This window comes from Tasmannia lanceolata, unplaced genomic scaffold (assembly GCF_043159265.1).
Source record: "Tasmannia lanceolata isolate RefF3 unplaced genomic scaffold, GAP_Taslan_0.1 ptg000006l, whole genome shotgun sequence".
Classification (NCBI taxonomy): domain Eukaryota; kingdom Viridiplantae; phylum Streptophyta; class Magnoliopsida; order Canellales; family Winteraceae; genus Tasmannia; species Tasmannia lanceolata.
The window spans coordinates 17,147,244-17,172,610 of NW_027518683.1; the positions used below are offsets into that span (position 1 = coordinate 17,147,244).

The window sequence follows — 25,367 nt, forward strand, 5'->3', positions numbered from 1 at the left end:
ACCACCAGCCACCACCCTCAACCTCCAACCCGAAACCCAAAACCCGTTTCCACCCCAACACCACCCTTCGAAAATCCCCTCCCATCTTCCACCTTCACCTTCCTCACATCAAAAAAACCGAAACCCTTTTTTTTGACCTCCAAAAATCAAAACCCATTCCTTCTCCACCACCCTCCAACCTCCGGCCGACCTCCAATCCGGCCACCACCTCCAATCTCTCAACCCTTCTTCTTCATTCTCCCCAAAACCCAAACCCCTTTCCACCAAAACCCACATCTCCACCATCAGCCACCTCCACCATTCGAAAATCCCCTTTCATCTTCCACCTTCACCACCCTCTCCCCCCAAAACCGAAACCCCATCGTTTGTACCCCCAAAAATCAAAACCCATCTTCCCCATCACCGCCCACACCAAAAACAAAAAAAGAGGAAAACAGAGCAGCAGAGAGAGAGAGAGAGAGAGAGAGAGAGAGAGAGAGAGGAAGAGGGGTTTGCCGGAAAATCCGCCGGATCTCCGGCCCAACTCCACCTTCTCCGGCGAAATCGTGCCGGAATCCGGCCTCCTTCTTCACCAGCCATCTCTGTTACCCACATCTCCATTGTTTTCCACCATCTCCCCTCCAAGATCCCCACAATTTCACAGACCCTAGAAACCCATTCCCAACAGCCTATATTCTTCCCAGCAGCCACATCCCTTCCATTTCTCCAATCTCTTTCACTTATATTCCCACCATTTCCGACCTCCTTTTGCAAGCGCCTCAGATTTTGGGCGAAATTTTGTGACGCTTTCGTGGATCTCGGAAGGTACAAAATCAACCTCCGCTTAGCTCTTGATCCCTGCAATCAGGTAACATATCCCCCTTCTATTCATGCTATATGATTGCTATTTGTTTTGCTTGATTGTGTGTTTTCCATCTAATGCCTTGATCCTCTTTTATTCATGTTTGATTGCTTCATGGGTGCCAATATTTGCTAGTGGTGTATATTTCATGATGCGCGTTCAGTCTGTTGAATTTTGAGGCTACGCACAATTGTCTTCCTTGGCTAGGTAGTTCTGAGTATGTGAAATGATTGTATGTTCACTCCGTTCATGTAAAACTCGAGCCCGTGTTCACCATTTCCTTGGCTCTGTGAACTTGAAGATGGGTTGGGAAAATATCTAAATATGGGTATACTGATATCAATTTCCAAAGATGATTATAAGGGCTGATGTATGCACTCCGCATTTTAATAAAGGCATTCTTACCAGGACTATTGTTGGGAAAACCTCTGCCCTATTTAAAAAAACTGTTTAAATTGAAGTGTATGAGGACAAAGGGAGAGGCAAATAGAGTGACCAGATCTTGTTGATTTACATGTCTTGTTCCATTCCCTTTGCTTTGTGAAGACCATCTTAGTGGTTCTCTATGTGGTTTTGGAATGTTAAATGAAAGATTCCATGTCAGTAGCTCATTGCTCGTCCCTTGCAGAACAGGTTGGTACCCTTGCAGATTCACTGTGTGATAGGTACCCTTGCTTGTCATTCTATAAACCGTGTTCTGTAAACCATTTTTTTTTTTAGACTCGAGATTGGTATTGAGCAATTCGAAAAATGGTATTGACATTAGGTTTTGAATGCATGAAGAGATAGTAGCGCCTTTATAAAGATGCTAGAGTATAGGTGTCGGCCTTTATTTGTTGATATTGGCAATATTCGATTTCGAGGTTTCCACGAAGTTGTCTTGTTTTTTTCGGCCTATGATCCTAGTGTGATCATAGAAGTGGAGTAATACTTATATCTTCATCTCCTGATTGCATCCTTTTGTCATCCTTGCTTTCGTTAGAGTTCAAGATTCTCATACGTATATGATCTTTCCATCGATTTTCGAGAACTTCCTCTTAAGTCAAGGCGATGACGGAATGATTCTTGAGCCACCCCTAACTCTTCATATCTCTTTTCACATCTCATCGCTTCTCACGGAGCCTAGAGGTCTTCTCTTCTTCATGATCCTCATTTCTGACAGGGTTAGGGGTTTCTTTCATTTCCTCAGTTTCGAGTCTTCTCTTCATACGTTCCTCGGGATTCTCTTTGTATTTCGGGATCCCATCGATTTTGGGAGCAATTGTTCGGGTTTTAGGCGATGACGGACGGCAACCTCTTGAGCCAAAACCCCCCTTTCAATCAAAAGGGATAAAAACACATAAAAATCAAATAACAAAAAATCCAAAAAACATCAAAAAAACATAAAAGCGTATTTCGAAAAGCTATTTCGAACTACGTTGGCTTGATCCCTTTTCACAGGGTACGTAGGCAGCTTGGGATCGTCATCCCAAGTTCAGTCAAACTTTTCAATAAAACCATTTAAATCCTTCAAAAAAATCATTCAAGCATCCAAAAATTTCTTTCAAGCTTTTATCAAAAATACCAAAACCAAAATGGGCAAGGATGGTGATTGCCAGGTCACTCGGAGCCTTCTTTTCATTTCCTTTCCGATTTTGATCGTGGTTTGCCGGTGTCATCGGTTTTCCGACGTTTTATCGGGTTTTGGGACGGGCGATGACGTAGCGTGGCCCCTTCACAAGGACTGTCCTCGCTGAGCCCAACGATAGGCTATGACGATCGTGAGACTTATCCGATCTTCAGCGGATCAGGATCGCTGAGCTTGATTCATTAGAATCGCTCCCCTGAGCCTATCGTACGCTCCTTTTTCTTTTCCCTGGCATTCTTGGTCCTCATGCACCGTTGATTTTTCGATTCATTTCTTTCCCTGTATCTTTTAGCTTATTGTGTGTTTATCTTTGACTTCTTATGTGCTACTGTTAGCTTGCTTACTTTCTTAGCATGAGATTGATTATTATTTTCTTATCATTATCCCTTACATAGGCTCGCATGCTAGTGTGTTTATTCTATTGCTTTGGTAGTTTACTGCTGTGCTTAGCTGTCCTCTCACCTGCTTAGTTGTAGCATTTATTCATCTTATCTTGATTATCTGCTTAGCTGTAGCTGTGCGTGTGGATGTTACTGCTTTCCTAGATGTGATGGGTTAGGATTAGATGCGGTGAGTTAGGATCTGGATGTTTATTTTCTTTTGCCCATCCCCGGGTCATGCATGCTTAGATAGACGTTTCCTCGGGGATACTCGTTCCCATTTCACATGATTTTAGCCCAAAATTCTTCAAAATTAATTAAAAATGGCATAAGAGACCATGTGCTTGCACTTGGGCGAATTGGGGGCGCTTAACACCTTCCCCATTCGTCATCAGGCACGAACTTTTTGTATCTCTGGTTATCCGTTGCAACAGAGTATTTCATGGGATCCAGGGCCTACTTCCCTGGATGGCGACTCTTCTTTGTTATAGGTACATCTCGGTTCCGGGCCAGTCCTTGAATCAGGAGGTATCTCACTTATACCGCCACCCATGCTGTGAGTGGCACCATTTTGAGAGTTCCTTGGTAGAGCTCTCCTTCACATTGTGGAGATCTTAGAGGATCGATGCGGGGATCTCGTGTCCCTCGCCCATTCGTCCTCGGGATCGGGGTCCACAGGCTGGCGACTCTGGGAGGGAGTTCTTGGAACATTGCCTAACTCTGTAAAAATGCCATTTTTACTAATTTTAAAGAAATTTGGATTAAAATCGTTTTAAATGGGAACCTTTTCCGTTAGAATCCAGGGGCACCAAGTAGGTGCGTAAATAAAACGAGGGATTCACACACTGCACAACATGCATTATCGTATTCTTTATTTCTTTCATTGTTTTTTATTATTGGCTCCATGGGATAGATACAGTACATGCGAGATGGTAAGTGATTACCTGGATGGGATTATTGTATCTATTACCAAGCTATGCGCCAGTGCTGCAGCCGTAAACACTAGGCGTACTTGTGTTTACAGCAGCCGATGAGCAATGAAGCATACTATGTATAACATTGGGCGTACTTTTGTTATACATATTAAGTATGGTTCATACGCATAGTACCCGATAGATTGAGTCCGGAGCCCTACTTTGTTTTATATATTATGTATATACTTACTGACTTAGTGAAATCCAACTAGGAAGTGCCCGTGTTTATATATATATATATTGCATTCATATGGGGATGAACATGTGTTGCTTACACATGTGGAGCCTAGAGTTAGGAGCCTTGACCCATTTATAGACTAGGGTAGTTCACCTCGTGTGGCTACAAATGCGGTCCGAGTACACTCACTTGTCTGTCATGAGTCGAGACTTCCTTGACTCCGCTAGATTAGACTAGGGTTGGTGCCCCTGGTTAGGGTGTATATATATGTACATATATTTATTACTAGATTAGGGTTTGCTTCATAGCTAGGTTTTCTTTCCTAATCTAATCCTTTTTTCCCGTCCATCCGTCTTTTGGATTGTGATCAGATCATTGGTTTCACATCATTATCTTTATAGCCATGATCTCTTCCCGGAGCTTGATCCTTGGATCGATCTTGATCAGATCGCTCCGCATGGCAATTATGAGTCTACTTTGCCATTATCACTACCAGAGTGTGCGTTCTTGCTGAGAGCCCTGTTTCATCTTGACCTTATCGGCATATTCTTTATGCTTGGTTGCCGAGACCCTCCTTGTACAGTCGTTATGCTGCCGGATTTTCTCCAAAAAGCCTTAAGCGTAACCATTATCCTTTAGGGTTATTGATAAACCATGTACTTACCGTACCATATCCCCTAGTACAGCTGTTATGCTGCCGGATTTTCTCTACATGTCCTGAGTGTGGTCATCATCTTTTTAGGCTGGTAGCTAAACCATGTACTTACCTTATCACATCTCTTTGTACAGTCGTTATGCTGCCGGATTTTACCCAGAATATATTGAGTGTGACCGGTATTCTTTAGGGTTATTGAGGAACCATGAGCTTACCTTCCCATGATCCTTCTATGGGGCTGTTATGCTGCCGGATCTTATTTAAAACCTTCTGAGTATGACTTTATGCTCTAGTGTTAGTGATAAACCAGGAGTTTACCATGCCATGATCATTTTGTAACGCCGTTATGCTGTCGGATTTTTATCTGAAACAACATGAGTGTGATGGTTATCCGTTTAGGTTTGATGGGCCGTCATGACCCTTCTTACAATTGTTGTACTGCTGGTTTTTACCCAGAGGGGAGATGTGTTGGTATTATCCCTTGTTTCAATTTGTGCATAACATTCTTTCTGATTATCTTAATTTAAATTAGTGTTCTTACTTCCATTTCAGGAGTCTGAGTTAAGCAATAGCCATTGCTTCGAAAAAAGTTACCATTTCACAGCCTACTTGGTCCCGACAATCTTCTACGTCGAGACTAAGTCGTAGATCTTCTTCACCTATCTCACCAGCTGTATTTCCACTTGTCTCCCCTTGTCTTAACCAAATGGCCGAGTCAAATGAGATGTTAGCTGAAATGAGGGACATGATGAGAAACCTTACAAGAGAGGTTTCTACCCTAAAGGAAGAGGTTACTCAGTTGAAAAGTGAGAGGACCGCTACCTCGAAACAACCTGTCGTCCAGAATCCTCCCAATGTGATTCCAGGCCTTGTTCAGTCTGTCATTTCTCCTGAAAATGATTTCTATGACGAGCAGTATATAGCGGAGAACTGTCTCCCGCAATCAGTCAAGCCAGGCAAAGAGAAGGAATTGGTTGATAGAGTTGAAAAGTTGACTCAGCAAGTTGAAAGCATGCAAGTTAAGGGCCCAAAGAAGATAAATATGTCTGACTTTTCCCTCTTCCCTGGTGTCACTCTTCCTCCAAAATTCAGAATGCCGGATTTTGATAAATATGATGGGACGGGGTGCCCGTGGAGTCATCTGAGGTCGTTCATTTCAAATCTAGAAGGGTATGGGCTGTCTCCAGAGCAGATCGCTAAGGTATTTCCGATGTCTCTGACAGGAGTAGCCAAGAAGTGGTTCCTTCATCTGAAACCCGAAGAGCTCGGAACCTTAGACGAAATTGCTAACAAGTTTGTTGAGCAATTTTCAATGGAAGAAGGAATTGAAGTTACGAAGAGGGATCTGAAAGCGATCAAGCAAGGACCTCAGGAAACGTTTACCTCTTTTGTAAGAAGATGGAGGAGAAAAGCGGCTCAGATGACTAACCGCCCTTCTGAAGAAGATCAGATCAAAATTGTGGTCAAGAACCTGTCTCCGCAGTACTACCACTTCATGGCGACGCAGTATTATTCTGATTTCAATCACTTGATCAAGACAGGAACCATAACTGAAGATGCGTTGCTGAAGGGTTCTCTGGCGAAGTCATCTTTTGATCCGAGGAATGGAAAGAAGCCAATGGTAGTTTCGAAGCCTGAAGTTAGCAATGTGGTTGCTGCGCGCCCTATGAGAAGAGTTGTAGCAGAAACAGAGCAGCCAATGAGGAAAGTGCCAAGGCATTTTGATCCGCTACCTTACCCTTTATCTGTCGCTCTCAAGAAGTTACTAAGAGACAAAAAGATCACTCTCTTAGAACCGAAACTTCCACCACCTATTCTCCCCAGATATTGGCGTGAAGATCAGCACTGTGCATATCATCAGGGAACAGGGCACCTAACAGATAACTGTATGGCCTTGAGGCATAAAATTCAGGACATGATAGAAGCGAAAAAAATTGCTGTATTTATGCCAAACACTACCCGGAATCCATTACCAGCTCATGCTGCGCGCCCTCCACCTACAGTTGGGGCAGTTTTTACTGAAGAGCCTATCCTTGACCCTGCTTCCTTGATTTGTGCTATCGCTTCCGATTCACCGACTGTCTTGGCATTTGGCGAGGAAGTTGAAGAAGTAGAGGAAGAGAAACCTTATGTGCTGGGCGGAGATGAAGATGACTATGCTGAGTCTTCTGCTGGTCCCTACATCCTTCAATGTGATGAAGAGGAAGTGCAAGAGGTGGTTCCGTATGTTCTGAGCTTTGATGACGATGACTTTGATTTCTTGAACGATCAATGTGACGAAGTCCGCCATGTTACTCGAGGTGGGCGAATTTTCAAACCCGCCGAGTTAAGAGCTGAGAACCCAGCTGAAGTTGTAAGAGCCGCAGAAGCGCAGAAGCAGAGCAAGCTGAGTTGCGAGGAAGAGGATGAGAGTCTTTTACGCCAACTCAAAAAGACCCAAGCTAATATTTCAATTTGGGGTTTGCTTATGGCTTCCCCAAAGCACCGTCAAGTTGTTCTAAGAGAGTTGAATGCTGCACAGGTCTCTGTAGATATCACATCTGATGAGCTGGTTGGTTTGGTAGCGATGGCTAGGGTGTCCAAGACTCTTTATTTCACTGATGAAGATCTGACATCTGAGGGTCACAATCATACGCGTCCACTGAAGATCACTGTTGTCTGTAATGGTAAGAAGGTTCCAGATGTATTAGTTGACAACGGGTCCGCACTGAACGTATGTCCGTTAGCCACTGCTGCTGTCCTTGGATTTGGGCCGAATGACTTCATCCCTTCTGAACAAGGAATTTTGGCGTATGACGGTACCAGACGCGATGTTATTGGAACGCTAGCAACCGAAATTCTGATAGGAGGAGAAATCTTTGAAGTAGAGTTCCAAGTGCTCGATATCAAAGCATCTTTCCTTCTCTTGCTTGGCCGACCTTGGCTCCATAAGGTTGGAGTTATCCCTTCCTCACTACACCAGAAACTGAAGTTCATCAGAAACAACAGGGTGATAACAGTCAAGGGTGATCCTGATTTAGAGGTAGGCCAAATTTCGCAGGAGGGTACCTCAGAAAAGAAAGATGATGTTAGTCTGACCGGGTTCTCTGTAGAAGTCACAGCCATATCATTTGAGAAAGCAAAGAGTGAAGAGATTTTGTTCCTCACCAGCACTAATCCCCGGGTTGTAAAGATGATGCGTAAACAGGGGTACCTTCCCGGTGCAGGTCTGGGTCGCAATCATCAAGGGATAGTCGAATGGCCTGTAATGAGAAAGAATGAAGGGTTGTTCGGACTCGGATATGAACCTTCTCGTGATGAGATTAGAGAAATGAGAAATTACATGCGGAAATGGTCCGAGCTCCGACGCCGGGGTCTAGAGCTGCCGATGAAATCATTCAGTCTGATCAGAAATGGTAAATACCGCAGAGAGGGTGATGACTTTGCATTCTGTGGGTTCGCAGAGCCGTGGGTTGATGAACTGACAGGGCAGGAGCTGCCGGGGTTTGAGATATTTTTCGATATGGAGCTGCCAGATGAATACCCGAGTTTGCAGATTCATGAGATCGAACCAGAGGTTGATTGGGCTGATATCCTTGAGCCGTGTCTTCTGAATTCCCTGTTCCAGGTTGAGTTACCGATTGTAGCCATGATCCGAGGAGATGCGCTGATCCTTGATCCTGAAAGCCTTATCACCCCAGCCGAGGGACCTCTCACGAACTGGAGTTCCCAGGTCATACCCCGAGTCGTCATCCAGTACAGTCCTGTTTCTATCAAAGAGTCTGTTGTCTCTAGCTATATGTCCATTTCCGAGTCAAAAATAGAGTTTGCTTTATCTGATGTTTCTTTTGATGCAGGTACAGTCGTGATCGAGCCCGTTGATGAGGAGTCTTTCGATGCCGTTGTTCAGTCCGATGCAGAGTCCATTGCATCTTCCGTTGAGTCTATCGAGTCTGTCGATTCTGTTCATACGATAGTCCAGTCTGATGATGAGTCTGTAAAGATTTCTAAAGATTTCAATACTGAGCCCATTGAAGGCGCGTCAACAGATGTAACTTCGATTTCTTTGAATGAAATAAAAGACTCTTCTTTTTATTCGCCTGTCTCTACTTCAATTTCTGCTTCTTTATCTGATCAAATTGATAATAATAATAATCAAGACTCCCCCTCTAACGAGGATGCCGACGAAACTCCCCCTGAAATCAAACACATGATTAGGCAGGAGGAGCAGCGTCGAGCAAAACCATTCGAAGAGGAAATCGAGACCATCAATATTGGTGATGAAACCCTAATTCGGGAAATTCGAATTGGCAAAACATTAACTCCCGAAGAGCGTGCAGAATTAATTGCCTTGTTAAAGGAATTCAAAGAAGTTTTCGCTTGGTCCTATGATGACATGCCGGGATTAAGTGAAGACATTGTCCAACATAGACTTCCCCTAATCCCAGGTGCCAGGCCGAAAAAGCAAAAACTCCGAAAAATGAAACCAGAGTGGGACTTGCTAGTCAGAGATGAAGTTCAGAAGCAATTGGATGTTGGCTTCATACAAGTTGTTGAATACCCTGAATGGCTAGCCAACATAGTACCGGTGCCCAAGAAGGACGGAAAAGTCAGAATGTGTGTGGATTTCAGAGATCTGAACAAAGCAAGTCCGAAAGATGATTTTCCTTTGCCACACATAGACATCTTGGTGGACAACACAGCGGGCCATGCTCTCCTTTCATTTATGGATGGATTCTCAGGATACAACCAGATCAAGATGGCTCCTGAGGACATGATCAAGACGGCTTTCATCACTCAATGGGGGACATATTGTTACAGAGTTATGCCATTTGGACTCAAAAATGCTGGAGCAACGTATCAGAGAGCTGCTACCACTTTACTGCATGACATGATACACAAAGAGGTCGAAGTATATGTTGATGACATGATCGTTAAAGCGAAAACTAGGGAAGAGCATGCAGGGGCATTGAGAAAGTTCTTCCAGCGAATCCAAAAGTTCAAGCTCCGTCTCAACCCGAATAAGTGTGTATTTGGGGTTACATCAGGAAAGCTGCTGGGATTCTTGGTCAGCCAGAGAGGGATTGAAGTAGATCCACAGAAAATCAAGGCTATTCAAGAAATGGCTCCGCCAAAGACTGAGAAGCAGATCCGTGGGTTCTTAGGAAAGGTCCAGTACTTGAGAAGGTTCATTGCACAGTTGACAATGACTTGTGAACCGATTTTCAAGCTCTTAAAGAAGAATGCTTCAAAGAAATGGAACGAAGAATGTCAAGAAGCTTTCGAGAAAATCAAGCAGTGTTTGGCTCTACCACCAGTTTTGTCACCGATCATACCAGGACAACCGATGTTGCTGTACTTGTCTGTTACTGACACAGCGATGGGGTGTATGTTAGCGCAGCAAGACCCAGAGTCGAAGCGAGAAAGAGCCATTTACTATATCAGCAAGAAAATGTTGGAGTACGAGCAAAAGTACACCGTTCTTGAGAAGACTTGTCTAGCACTAGTTTGGGCTACTCAAAAGCTGAGGCATTATTTGTTATCGAATAGGGTTCTTCTACTCTCCCGGATGGACCCATTGAAATATTTGTTCGAGAAGCCAGCCCTCACCGGAAGAACCGCCAGGTGGTTGTTGTTATTGTCCGAGTTCGATATCACTTATGTCACTCAGAAGTCAATTAAGGGGCGCGTGATAGCTGAACAGTTAGCCGATTCACCAGCAGAAAATAATGAATTTTTGAAAGCAGAGTTTCCAGATGAGGAGATAATGACTGTGGAAGATGAAGTTCCAGACACAAAGTGGTTGATGTACTTTGATGGAGCAGTCAACAATCGAGGCCAAGGAGTAGGGGCGGTGTTGGTGTCACCAAGAAAAGAGTATATCCCTATATCCATCAAACTTCAGTTCAAGTGCACAAACAATATGGCAGAATACGAGGCGTGTATCTCAGGTTTGGAAGCAGCCATAGCCTTGCGCATTCAGAACCTAGATGTATTCGGGGACTCAATTTTGATTATCTGTCAAACTAACGGAAACTGGAAAACAAGAGACGATAAGTTGATCCCGTATAATACCTACCTAGAGTCTCTGGTCAGAAAATTCGGAAATATCACATTCACTCATTTGTCCAGAACGAAGAATCACTTTGCCGATGCATTAGCTACTCTGGCTTCGATGCTTGACATTTCTGCGACAATGGAAGTTCAACCATTAGAAGTAAGACTTCAATGGGCCCCGTCACATGTTAACGCCATTGAAATAGCAGCGAGGTGTCCAGATGGCAGGCCTTGGTACACAGATATCAAAAACCTCATCTTAGGCAAGGGGCATCCACCAGAAGCTTCTGGAAAAGAGCGAAGGTCTCTTCAGAAATTGGCCGCTAACTTTGTCATCTGTGGTGAAGAGTTGTACAGGAGGTCGTTCGATGGAATCCAACTTTTGTGTATAGATGAGGATCAAGCAGCTGAACTCATAGAGCAAACACACGAAGGAGTCTGTGGACCGCATATGAACGGAAAGATGCTGTCAAGGAAGATTCTCAGACTTGGTTATTACTGGCCGACAATGGAAGCAGATTGCTACGCCTATGTGAAGAAATGTCACAAATGTCAGGTCTACGCCAATCTCATCCATGTGCCGCCTTCTCAGTTGCATTCTCTCACTTCGCCGTGGCCGTTCTCAGTGTGGGGAATAGATATCATCGGGAAGATAAGTCCGAAGTCTTCTAGTGGGCATGAGTATATCTTGGTTGCCATTGATTACTTCACAAAGTGGATAGAAGCTGTTTCGTATGCATCATTGACCTCGGCTTCTGTTGCGAAGTTCATCAGAGCAAATATCATTTGCAGATATGGAGTACCACATGAGCTAATTTCAGACAATGGGTCCCATTTCAAGAAGGAGGTGGCGCGCCTGTGTGAGGAGTTTAAGATCAAGCATCATAAGTCTTCGCCATATAGACCTCAAACAAACGGAGCTGTTGAAGCTGCTAATAAAAACATCAAAGTAATCATCAGCAAGATGACCGAGACTTACAAAGATTGGTCAAGCAAGCTCCCGTATGCTTTGTGGGCCTATAGGACGTCAATCAGGTCCTCTACAGGTGCAACTCCGTATTCTCTGGTCTACGGAATGGAAGCTGTCTTGCCTGTTGAACTGCGAATTCCCTCCCTGAGAGTGATGATGGAAGCTGGGTTGCCAGAATCTGATTGGGCTCAAGCCAGATATCATGAGTTACAAATGATTGACGAAAAAAGGTTGAAAGCATTGTACCATGTTCAGGGGTATCAACGCCGCGTCGAGAGAGCCTTCAACAAGAAAGTTCGAGTTCGAGACCTCAAGAAGGGAGATCTTGTTCTGAAATCCTTTCGGGCACCGGTATATGATCCCAGGGGTAAATTCAAGCCGAAATGGTCAGGTCCATACATTGTTGATGAAGTCCTGCCTGGAAAAGCTGTCAGACTCCTCAATGAAAATGGAGAAAAGCTAACAGAGCCAACAAACCTTGACCAACTCAAGAAATACTATGCTTAAAGCACCAAAAGGCCTTCCTTGGCCGACCAGAGCTTCAAACCAAAAATCAATTCTAAAAAAAAAAAAAAAAAAAACATATCAAAAGAATCCTTTGCAAAACCCTTTTGAGCTTACACAAAATCAAAACCATTCTCTTTTCCAAACCCATAATCTAGGGGCATTTGTGCCTTGAACTACGCGCGACCTGATCCTCATCCTTTGGGGGTACGTAGGCAGTCTGGCTAGTCCGGATTCGGTCGAAACCTGGGAAAACTTATTAAAACTCCGGTCTTTCAAATCTTAACCCACCTAAAAAGTCCTTTTGGTGCAATAGGCAAAGGTTTGTGGCTAAAAAAAAAAAAAGAAAAAAAAAAAAGAAAAGAAAAAAAATGGAGTCTGAAGGCCCGTTAGATTGAAAACCCGCAAGGGCGATCTAAGCAAAAGTTAGGGTCATTCACCTGCTAAGTTGAAAACCCGAAAGGGCGGCTTAGGCAAAATCAAGGTGTGAGCCTGCTGGATTGAAAACTCGCAAGGGCAATTCAGGCAAAAATTAAGGCAAGCGGTCCGCCAGATTGAAAACCTGAAAAGGCGATTTGGTCAGTGGCAGTGATTTCTAAAGAAGCTAAACAACTGGGGCAGACGAGACTTGTAACCCAGTAATGGCATCATCAAAGTCTGAGTAGTGCCAGCGTCACTTGCTTTAATCTTCCTCTAAACTAGGGCCATTTAAGACTAAGCAATCAGAGGGGTTTAATGACCATGACGGTAATACCGACCAGGGAATGAATCACTTTTAAAACATGGTATTCAAGTCACTCTAAGAGTGGTTAACCTTCGCCAATTTAAAATGTTGGTCAGGTCAAGAAGCAAGTTGAGTCTTTCTCGAAATCCAAGTCCTGTGTTTGTCAATGTCTTTTACTTGCCACTTGTCGAAGTCTGTCGCGTGTCAAGTCAAAATCTCCAAGGTCTTGTATGGTCTGTACCTTTCCCAGAGCTGGGGTGACAGGCACCAAAGCAAGAAGTCTCGTCTCCGGAAGACAAATTAAATCAGAGCAAGGTTCAGAAGAATGGCAAACTATCAGGCCTATTGAAATTTTGTTAGCTGGCGGATTGGAAAGAGTCCTTTCAGGCAGAATTGATCTTATTGTTCTCATGTTTCCTCTACACACAGAGCTTTGTAAATCCAATATTCATGAAATGAAATACTTGTTTCCCTGCATTTGTATTGCTGTATTAAGACTCTAGTAATGGAAGTACGAATAACTAGGGGCATCTTTTATGACTTGGCAAATCACGCCAAGTCATAAAAGCTGTCAAATCCACAAGGACAATCAGAATAAACCAATGTCTTCAGCAACTTGAGATGAGAGAAGCTCAAGCGCATCTCGAGTCAAACCTCTAAATTCCCCGAGCTAAGCCTACTCCATAGTCAGCTCATCAGCAAAGCTAGTCTCCAATGGAGTCTAACATCTTACCTCCCAGAGAGTCCGCTGTCAACTGCTCAAAGCATTCAATCCCCAGCAAAATCCAATTCTTTAAAAAGGGGTCAATATCCAAAATCCCAGCAAATCATGAGAGTCCGGTCCTCAGCAAGGAACACACACTCCCATTTTCTCGGCAAAAGACAAAGCAATTCTCAAAACGATCAATCTGAAAAAAAAAAAGGTTCCCGCTTCTTTGGAGAGACAATGTAATCTCCAAAGAAATCAATCCAAATCCATCAATCCAAATCAATCAATTCAAATTAATTCAAATCAATCAAAAGCAGGAGAGTATCTCTTTTCATAAAAATTTTACTCCTCAATCAAATTTCCATCGCTTGTTACTGCGTGAGGGTCCGCATAACAACGCTTCCCCCTTTGATTAGTGCGTGAGGGTTCCGCCTAATTAAAATTCCACCTTTTGTTACTGTGTGAGGGTTCCACATAACAGATTTCCGTCGCTTGTTACTGTGTGAGGGTTCCACATAACAAATTTCCGTCGCTTGTTACTGCGTGAGGGTCCGCATAACAACGCTTCCCCCTTTGATTAGTGCGTGAGGGTTCCGCCTAATTAAAATTCCACCTTTTGTTACTGTGTGAGGGTTCCACATAACAAATTTCCGTCGCTTGTTACTGCGTGAGGGTCCGCATAACAACGCTTTCCCCTTTGATTAGTGCGTGAGGGTTCCGCCTAATTAAAATGTCACCTTTTGTTACTGTGTGAGGGTTCCACATAACAAATTTCCATTGCTTGTTACTGCGTGAGGGTTCCGCATAACAAAGCTTCCCTGTGGTTAGCGTGTGAAGGTTCCACCTAACCAAGTCTCTCGTTAGTGCGCGAAGGTCCCGCCTAACTAAAAATTCTATTTTCAAGGCGTGAAGGTTCCGCCTGATTATCCCAACCTCATTTCCAGTGCGTGTGGGTTCCGCCTGATTGTTCGAAGTCCAAATTGCCATTCAATAAAACATCCAATCCCTTTCGTATCTTTTCATTTGAAATTTTGGGCCGATCAAAATGTGTTGTCTCTTCAGCTTTGGCGTTCGTGCGACAAGCGCCCTCTGCCAAAGAGGGGCATCTGTAGACACCCCATTTTGACCGGACCATTTTCCCCAAAATCAAATAAATTCTCGAAATCGAATAAAGTCCCGATCCCGGAACCGAATCCCAAAATTTTTGAAAAATCAAACCCGAAAACCCTAAAAATGCCCATTTCCATATATTTTAGAAATCGTTTGAAGGCCCGGGTGATCTCTGAACCCCACTGGCATCCTCCGTTCAAATTGCCCTGATCCTCCAGCTCATTTTTCAAAAAAAAATTGATTGAAAGAGTTACAAAGCGCCCCTGAGTTTTGGTATTGGCACCTCTCTATACAAATTTCTCAAGTGTGGATGATGCTAACTCGACCTCTCCTTGATATTTTACTAACTTACCTTGTCTCTTAGTGTTTAGACCGTGATTAAATGGGTACATTTTCGAATTAAAATTTGTCAAGAGACAAGCTGAGTTTGTGTGATTATCAAAGCGAGGGTGAGGTTGTTTCATTTGCAAACGGAAGGGGGTTGATTTAAACAAGGAAGGTGTGGCAATACCAAGCCCTTGTATTAAAAGGAGAAAGATATATATATATATATATATATTTTTTTTTATTACTTGGGGCAGCCCACTCAAGTGCAAAAGGAAGAAATAAAATACACTAGGTGGGGGGCTGCCCATGAGAGAGAAGGGGGCAGAATATATCATTTCCTATTTGCAAGAGGGCTTTTTGGAACATTTTACTACTTCCTCTGCAAGCAATAATCAAGGACCATAGGATCAAAAGGGGACTAGGTGTAGGGTAGTGATTGAGGAGCATGCCTAAAGTTCTAGGTTTTTATACAAGGGTGGGGATGACCCAATTCATCAAAGAGGGGAATGGATGGCTAAGATCAGAGGGGGGTTTCAACCCTAACTATAAAAAAAAAATCTCTCGTGGGTAGTAGAGGGAGCCCCATTTTTCTAAGAGGAGAACAGCAGCAGAGGAGGAGGATTTTCCCATTTTTCTAGCAGAGAGAGGGAGGAGAAGAAGGGCCTTGCAGCCACCTCTCCACCACCACAGCCACCATCACCTCTCCACCACCACAGCCATCATCGGCCTCCACCCGTGCCACCATCTCCAACCACCTTCTCCGGAATCCTCCCGGCCACCGCACCTCCACCATCTCCCAGAGCCCAAACCCTCTGCAACTGTTAGCCTTAACCACCACCACCTCCGGCCAAACCCACAACCTTCATCACCACTGCCACCCTCAGCTCCACAATCACCACCAAACCAGCACCACCAACACCGCACCACCACCAGCCACCACCCTCAACCTCCAACCCGAAACCCAAAACCCGTTTCCACCCCAACACCACCCTTCGAAAATCCCCTCCCATCTTCCACCTTCACCTTCCTCACATCAAAAAAACCGAAACCCTTTTTTTTGACCTCCAAAAATCAAAACCCATTCCTTCTCCACCACCCTCCAACCTCCGGCCGACCTCCAATCCGGCCACCACCTCCAATCTCTCAACCCTTCTTCTTCATTCTCCCCAAAACCCAAACCCCTTTCCACCAAAACCCACATCTCCACCATCAGCCACCTCCACCATTCAAAAATCCCCTTTCATCTTCCACCTTCACCACCCTCTCCCCCCAAAACCGAAACCCCATCGTTTGTACCCCCAAAAATCAAAACCCATCTTCCCCATCACCGCCCACACCAAAAACAAAAAAAGAGGAAAACAGAGCAGCAGAGAGAGAGAGAGAGAGAGAGAGAGAGAGAGAGAGAGGAAGAGGGGTTTGCCGGAAAATCCGCCGGATCTCCGGCCCAACTCCACCTTCTCCGGCGAAATCGTGCCGGAATCCGGCCTCCTTCTTCACCAGCCATCTCTGTTACCCACATCTCCATTGTTTTCCACCATCTCCCCTCCAAGATCCCCACAATTTCACAGACCCTAGAAACCCATTCCCAACAGCCTATATTCTTCCCAGCAGCCACATCCCTTCCATTTCTCCAATCTCTTTCACTTATATTCCCACCATTTCCGACCTCCTTTTGCAAGCGCCTCAGATTTTGGGCGAAATTTTGTGACGCTTTCGTGGATCTCGGAAGGTACAAAATCAACCTCCGCTTAGCTCTTGATCCCTGCAATCAGGTAACATATCCCCCTTCTATTCATGCTATATGATTGCTATTTGTTTTGCTTGATTGTGTGTTTTCCATCTAATGCCTTGATCCTCTTTTATTCATGTTTGATTGCTTCATGGGTGCCAATATTTGCTAGTGGTGTATATTTCATGATGCGCGTTCAGTCTGTTGAATTTTGAGGCTACGCACAATTGTCTTCCTTGGCTAGGTAGTTCTGAGTATGTGAAATGATTGTATGTTCACTCCGTTCATGTAAAACTCGAGCCCGTGTTCACCATTTCCTTGGCTCTGTGAACTTGAAGATGGGTTGGGAAAATATCTAAATATGGGTATACTGATATCAATTTCCAAAGATGATTATAAGGGCTGATGTATGCACTCCGCATTTTAATAAAGGCATTCTTACCAGGACTATTGTTGGGAAAACCTCTGCCCTATTTAAAAAAACTGTTTAAATTGAAGTGTATGAGGACAAAGGGAGAGGCAAATAGAGTGACCAGATCTTGTTGATTTACATGTCTTGTTCCATTCCCTTTGCTTTGTGAAGACCATCTTAGTGGTTCTCTATGTGGTTTTGGAATGTTAAATGAAAGATTCCATGTCAGTAGCTCATTGCTCGTCCCTTGCAGAACAGGTTGGTACCCTTGCAGATTCACTGTGTGATAGGTACCCTTGCTTGTCATTCTATAAACCGTGTTCTGTAAACCATTTTTTTTTTTAGACTCGAGATTGGTATTGAGCAATTCGAAAAATGGTATTGACATTAGGTTTTGAATGCATGAAGAGATAGTAGCGCCTTTATAAAGATGCTAGAGTATAGGTGTCGGCCTTTATTTGTTGATATTGGCAATATTCGATTTCGAGGTTTCCACGAAGTTGTCTTGTTTTTTTCGGCCTATGATCCTAGTGTGATCATAGAAGTGGAGTAATACTTATATCTTCATCTCCTGATTGCATCCTTTTGTCATCCTTGCTTTCGTTAGAGTTCAAGATTCTCATACGTATATGATCTTTCCATCGATTTTCGAGAACTTCCTCTTAAGTCAAGGCGATGACGGAATGATTCTTGAGCCACCCCTAACTCTTCATATCTCTTTTCACATCTCATCGCTTCTCACGGAGCCTAGAGGTCTTCTCTTCTTCATGATCCTCATTTCTGACAGGGTTAGGGGTTTCTTTCCTTTCCTCAGTTTCGAGTCTTCTCTTCATACGTTCCTCGGGATTCTCTTTGTATTTCGGGATCCCATCGATTTTGGGAGCAATTGTTCGGGTTTTAGGCGATGACGGACGGCAACCTCTTGAGCCAAAACCCCCCTTTCAATCAAAAGGGATAAAAACACATAAAAATCAAATAACAAAAAATCCAAAAAACATCAAAAAAACATAAAAGCGTATTTCGAAAAGCTATTTCGAACTACGTTGGCTTGATCCCTTTTCACAGGGTACGTAGGCAGCTTGGGATCGTCATCCCAAGTTCAGTCAAACTTTTCAATAAAACCATTTAAATCCTTCAAAAAAATCATTCAAGCATCCAAAAATTTCTTTCAAGCTTTTATCAAAAATACCAAAACCAAAATGGGCAAGGATGGTGATTGCCAGGTCACTCGGAGCCTTCTTTTCATTTCCTTTCCGATTTTGATCGTGGTTTGCCGGTGTCATCGGTTTTCCGACGTTTTATCGGGTTTTGGGACGGGCGATGACGTAGCGTGGCCCCTTCACAAGGACTGTCCTCGCTGAGCCCAACGATAGGCTATGACGATCGTGAGACTTATCCGATCTTCAGCGGATCAGGATCGCTGAGCTTGATTCATTAGAATCGCTCCCCTGAGCCTATCGTACGCTCCTTTTTCTTTTCCCTGGCATTCTTGGTCCTCATGCACCGTTGATTTTTCGATTCATTTCTTTCCCTGTATCTTTTAGCTTATTGTGTGTTTATCTTTGACTTCTTATGTGCTACTGTTAGCTTGCTTACTTTCTTAGCATGAGATTGATTATTATTTTCTTATCATTATCCCTTACATAGGCTCGCATGCTAGTGTGTTTATTCTATTGCTTTGGTAGTTTACTGCTGTGCTTAGCTGTCCTCTCACCTGCTTAGTTGTAGCATTTATTCATCTTATCTTGATTATCTGCTTAGCTGTAGCTGTGCGTGTGGATGTTACTGCTTTCCTAGATGTGATGGGTTAGGATTAGATGCGGTGAGTTAGGATCTGGATGTTTATTTTCTTTTGCCCATCCCCGGGTCATGCATGCTTAGATAGACGTTTCCTCGGGGATACTCGTTCCCATTTCACATGATTTTAGCCCAAAATTCTTCAAAATTAATTAAAAATGGCATAAGAGACCATGTGCTTGCACTTGGGCGAATTGGGGGCGCTTAACACCTTCCCCATTCGTCATCAGGCACGAACTTTTTGTATCTCTGGTTATCCGTTGCAACAGAGTATTTCATGGGATCCAGGGCCTACTTCCCTGGATGGCGACTCTTCTTTGTTATAGGTACATCTCGGTTCCGGGCCAGTCCTTGAATCAGGAGGTATCTCACTTATACCGCCACCCATGCTGTGAGTGGCACCATTTTGAGAGTTCCTTGGTAGAGCTCTCCTTCACATTGTGGAGATCTTAGAGGATCGATGCGGGGATCTCGTGTCCCTCGCCCATTCGTCCTCGGGATCGGGGTCCACAACACCCCATTTTGACCGAACCCTAAACCCTTATTTTGAATACAAATTCCTTTAAATAGGTGTTTTAGAATCCCAAATTGTAGCCTATAGTAGGTTAGGATCCCATTTAGGTCCCTCTAAAATTTCGTCAGGATCCGTTAACGTTTGCCTAGCATACGAGTGTAGTAGATAGTGTAGTGTAAAATAGTGTAGCAGAAGGGGGGTGTATTATCCCGGCCAGAGGGTTGCCTGAGAGAAATAAAACGTGTGTAATTTGCAGTGAGGGGTGTCCCTGGGCAATGGAAAAGGACACGAATTTATTCCTTAATATTTCATTAAAACTTTTCTTATGGACCACCCTTTGCCCATCCAAAACAAAGTTTAAGTACGCATAAGGTGGGTTGTCCAAGATAACCAATGGGGGTTAAAAATTAACCCAAATTCCTATAAGTAGAAGTTATAAGCCTCATTTTAGAAGGAATTAGGGTTTTCTTTGCAAATATTAGAGAGAGAAAGAGTGAGAAATCTTGTGAGAGAAAATAGATCTAGAAACCCTAACCCTCTTCATCTTCTCCGGAAACCAGCCGGAATCCGACCATCCAACCTCCTTCATATCCTTTTTCACCCCTATGGTCTTCAAAGCTTTAGATCTTCACCCTAGATTTCTTCATCTTTCAACACAAATTGCTAAAATAGGTTGGTTGCTACATTATTTTAGATTTATATATGTTGTTGATTGTGTAAAACTGCTCATATATGTTGTTGATCATAGAAATTGAGTTTTTTGAGCTTTTCTGGTGTGAATCAACAAACACTTTTAACATAAGAGTTGTAGATCATCTTGAGTAGATAAATTTTGGTATAAAATTCGTTAACATTGGTGAAGAATTGAGCAAGTTACATTGATTTCAAGATTTCAGCTCAAAAAGGGTTAAAATGAGGATTTTCGTGATTTCTGCTCTTATCGAATAGGAATTAGTAACAGCTTTGAACATAAAAGTTGTTAAGCATGATGTTTAGAACTATTTTTATGTTCATGATATTTTCCGATTTGAAGTGTGTGAAGAGCTATAGTAAAAAAAAGTTTCAGTTTCTTGAAATTTTATTTTCTTGAAATCAGATCGGAAATGTCAATTTTTCCGCCATCTCTAGCAAGAATTGGCCGGATTGATGGACTAAGAAAGTATTCTACGATCTATTATCTAAAATGTTTATGTTGAGTGCTTTTCTTTAATCTGATTAAATGGTTAAAATTGTGATTCAAACTTTTAGCTTTCTTGAAAAAACTGAGATTCTAAAATCAGATCAGAAATGTCAATTTTTCGGCCATCTCTGGCAAGATTTAGCCGGATTGATGAACTAAGAAAGTGTTTGAAGATCTATTCTGTAAAATTTTGATGTCGAGTACTTTTCTTGAATCTAATAGTTTAATGGTTAAAATTGTGATTCAAACTTTCAGCTTTCTTGAAAAACTGAGATTTTGAAATCAGATCGGAAATGTCAATTTTTCGGCCATCTCTGGCCGGATTTAGCAGAAAGGACTAAGAAAGTGTTCTATTATCTATTCTCTAAAACTTTTATGTTGAGTATTTTTCTTGAATCTGATAGTTTAATGGTTAAAATTGTGATTCAAACTTTCAACTTTCTTGAAAAACTGAGATTCTGAAATCAAATCGGAAATGTCAATTTTCCAGACATCTTTGGCCGGATTTAGCAGAAGTGGTGAACTAGAAAAGTGTTATTCATCTATTCTTTAAAACTTTTATGTTGAGTACATTTCTTGAATCTCATATTTTAATGGTTAAAATTGTGATTCAAACTTTCAGCTTTCTTAAAAAAAATTGAGCTTCTGAAATCTGACAGAGATGCCCATTTTCCGTCAATCTCTGGTTAGATTTAGTCGAAGAGATGAACTAGAGACATTTTTTTTAATGAGTGTCCTAAAACTTTGTTCTTTTTAGCTTTTAGTTAAAATGAAGTTTAGTGTGTGAAAAATTCAATGCAAAATCTCAATTTCTACACTAATGTGCTTTTTAATGGCGATGAGCCGGAAATGGCCATTTTTCGGCCACTTCCGGCTCGAACCAGACGAAGTTGTCACCTGAGAGAATGACTCTTATGCTGAGATCTACAATTTTGATCAGTAGAGTGTCTGATGGTTTTGATGTTTGAGGGGTTCAAAAGTCAGTGCAAAGTTGCATTTTTGACACTATATGTCATAACTGTGCCATTTCTTGAAAATCACCGACAACTTGATCTCTATTCAATTTTAATGATTGTTTTGGATTTTTTGAGCTTGGTAGCAAGTTTTAAATCACATATTAAATTATTTGGCTTTTTTGACCAGTTTTTGTGAAAATTACATGTTGGGTGGATTTCACATTTTCTTTTCTTTTTAGATTGTTTTGAGCCTACATTGATTCTAATGCTTGTATTGGGATATGATGAGCATGCTAGCAAGTCACAAATCATATATTGATTAATTTTTATGATTTAGTTTGTATTTTAGAGCCTTACTTGTGAAAATTGCATGTTGTGTAGAGTGCTTTCAATGGTTTTTTTTTTATGCTAAATGAATGGAACCCGTGCTACATGTCAACCTAGACATCTAAACTTCTATAATCACTTCCAAATCATGTCTAGACCTTCCAAATTCCATGAGTCTCATTTTAGGGGACACACTTTATCTCATTATGATGTTTTCCTTTTTGAGAGGCATGCTCTGTCTCAATAAAAGAGTTTTCTTTGTAGGAGACCACCTTGGTCTCTTCAGAGGGTTAACCCATAGGAGACATGCCCAGTCTCATTTACACCATCTCATAGAGTGTTAGATGCGCCTTGCCTTACTTGCATCCATTTTTTAGTATTAATTGTTCAGGAGTCTATTTCATAGACTGTTAGTTTGTCCTATAGCTTAAGAGTTAGTCCTTTAGAGTCGTTATCTTCTTCTTTGGTATTAGAGCCTTGCTAGCTTGGGATTTTTATATCATTTTATTTGTTCTTGCGGCACTTGTTTACTTGTCGTGGATAGTCTCTTTGAGACGTTAGTTGCTTATTCGGGGTTTCCCCTTTAGATTTAGGGCTTTGCCCTAGTTTGTGGTGTTACTTGTATGTTCCCTTTAAGAGTGGAAACATTTAAAGGTCTTAAAGCATTGAAGAATTTTAAAATAAAAAAACATTGAAATTATTTAAAATCACAAAAATATTAGAATATTTGAAAACTCAAAAACATCAGAAATTCAAAACATAAAAATTATTTGAAAGCTTTAAAACCATCTAAAGTGTTGAGTGCTTTTAGGAGCGTAGTTTAGGAAAGTTTATTTTCGAACTACGTTGGCTTGATCCTCTTTCACGAGGTACGTAGTGTAGTGCAGCTTGGGATATTTATCCCAAGTCCAACCAAACTTTGCAACTAGATTTTGTAAATCTTTCAAAAATCATTCAAACAACTTTAAAATCTTGTTTTCAAAAAGATCTTCCTCTAGAGTTAGGAGTTTGTCTTAGATAAATGTTTTAGAGTTAGGAGTTTCTCCTTGATGTGTTGTTTGATTATTGTGTGTGTGGTTTGTGTTTGTGTTAAAGTTAGGAGTTTGTTGCGCTTCCGTCCGGTCAGTTGACAATTTACATTGCCGACTGATGATTAGGTCTAGGATGCGTTACTGATCTCATTGTCTTCTTTAGGACACACAGCCTAGTTACACATAGGTTGTAGGAACCACCTGCATTAGCTTAGGGCTAATCTGCATTTAGTTAGGGCATATAGGGTGTCCTAAAATTCACAATTCACTGGAATTTAAATAATCGCGCAAGAAGCTTTAATAACTAGTCCGGTCTTTTAGGTCGAGTCTAGATATCTTAGGCATCATAGCTTAGAATAGGTGCGAAGAACTACGTTGCCTTGATTCTCGAGGAGGCGGGGATACGTAGGCTTCTTTAGATGAATATTAGACCATCCAAGGACTCAGGCTAAATCGTTTAGAGTTTAGGATTTGTTGTGTTGCGTCGTGTGTGGTATCGAGTCATATTGTATGTTTTGTTGTGCTTTTCTTACTTTCATGTACAGCTCTTATACCTTTAGCTGTATCATGCATGTGTTTGACCACCAGAATTTAGACACCAGTTAAGCATGTCACTCATAACCTAGTTGTGACTAGGCGACACTTCTTCCATTTATTTTGTGTGTGCTTATTATTTTATCCCCGGGTCATCCATGTTTAGGTAGACGTCCACTCGGGGATATTTGTTCCCATTTCACATGATTTTGCCCAAGATTCTTTGGAGTTAATAAAAATGGCATAAGAGACCAAGTGCTTGCAATCGGACGAATTGGGGGTGCTCTTCAGACCTTCTCCATTCGTAACCAGACACGAGCCCATACATATTTCTAGTTATCCGTTGCATAAAGCATATTTGTTTCTGGGGTTCCATGGCCTATCCATGGATGGGGACTCTGAGTTTGTTTTAGGTACGTCTTGGTTTGGGGATTTATCCTTAGATTAAGAGGTATCTCATGTATTGCCACTAGTGCTGTGCTGTGAGGGTGGCATCTGTTTCGAGAGTTCCCTGGTAGAGCTCTCCTTCACACGTGGATGATCCAGAGGCCGTTGGGGGCTCGTCCCCCACCTCTCTCTCGGATCGGGGTTAACAACATGAGGGAGAGCTCAACTAAGGAACTCTCGAAACGGGTGTCACCCTCATAGCATAGCATGAGTAACAATATAAATGAGATACCTCTTGATCCGGAGCCAGGGTTCGAAACCACGACGTATCTAAAACAACTCAGAGTCACCATCCATGGATAGGCCATGGAACCCAAAAAAATAAATCATCTGTGCAATGGATAACAAGAAATATATATAGGTTCGTGCCTGATTACGAATGAGGAAGGTCTGAAGAGCACCGTCATCCGCCGCCAGAGTGCAAGCACTCGGTCTCTTATGCCATTTTTTAATTAACTTTGAAGAGTTTTGGGCGAAGATCATGTAAAATGGGAACAAATATTCTCGAGAAAATGTTTACCTAAGCATGCATGACCCGGGGATAAGCAAAAGAAAATAAATATGCAGGTCTTAACTCATCACATCTAGTCATAACTCATCACATATAGGAAAACAGTAAACATACACATGCATAGATACAACTAAATAGGTGATAAAAGAGCAGATATGATGAGATATAATGAACTGGAAAAGCAGTAAAAGACTACAGCTAAGCATGTGATATGACAATAAAGAAAACAGTAAAGAGCTATAGCTAAATATGTGGAATAGCAATAAAGCAGTAAAGAACTATGGCTAAACATGTGAATAAACCAACACTACAGCTAAATGTGTGCAAACATGTGAGGCTGTGCAAAAATAAAAATAACTAGAAGAAAGGAGTAAACACATTAGCATGTACTTGTGCAATGAAACAATGCTGAATAACGAACTCAAATTAAAAAATGCTAACAACAAACCCTAAAACTCTAAACATTTTTCGAACTCGAATCTTTGGATGGTCTGATGTTTATCCGAAGCCGCCTACGTATCCCCACCTTTTACAGGAATCAAGGCCACGTAATTCCTGCGTGCCTATTATAAACTATGATGCCTAAGACATCTAAACCACTAAGCTAGACTCGACCTAAAAGACCGGACTGATTTTTAAAGCTTCTGGAACGTTATTTAGGTTAAAGTGAATTATGAATTTTAGGACTCCCTACATGCTCTAACTAAATGCAAGTTTTTTTTAGCCCTAAGTTAATGCCAGTGATTCCTACATCCTCCGTGTAACTAGGCTGTACGTCCTAAGAAAAATAATGGGATCACTAGCACATCCTAATCTAGTAATCAGTCGGCGATGTGGATAGCCAACTAATCAGATAGAGGTGAGGACAAACTCCTAGCTATGACAAATTCCTAA

The 25,367-nt window shown here is 42.2% G+C and overlaps 1 protein-coding gene across 1 annotated transcript; it reads left to right on the forward strand.

The window, feature by feature from the left end:
• The first annotated feature begins 5,361 nt into the window (after positions 1 to 5,361).
• Positions 5,362 to 21,357, forward strand: LOC143878783 (uncharacterized). Its single transcript, XM_077381014.1, has 7 exons — positions 5,362 to 7,530; positions 7,618 to 8,685; positions 9,388 to 9,491; positions 9,585 to 10,259; positions 10,767 to 11,127; positions 11,533 to 12,028; positions 21,290 to 21,357. The coding sequence occupies exons 1-7, from the start codon at positions 5,362 to 5,364 to the stop codon at positions 21,355 to 21,357; spliced, it is 4,941 nt and encodes a 1,646-aa protein (XP_077237129.1).
• The last annotated feature ends 4,010 nt before the right edge of the window (positions 21,358 to 25,367 follow it).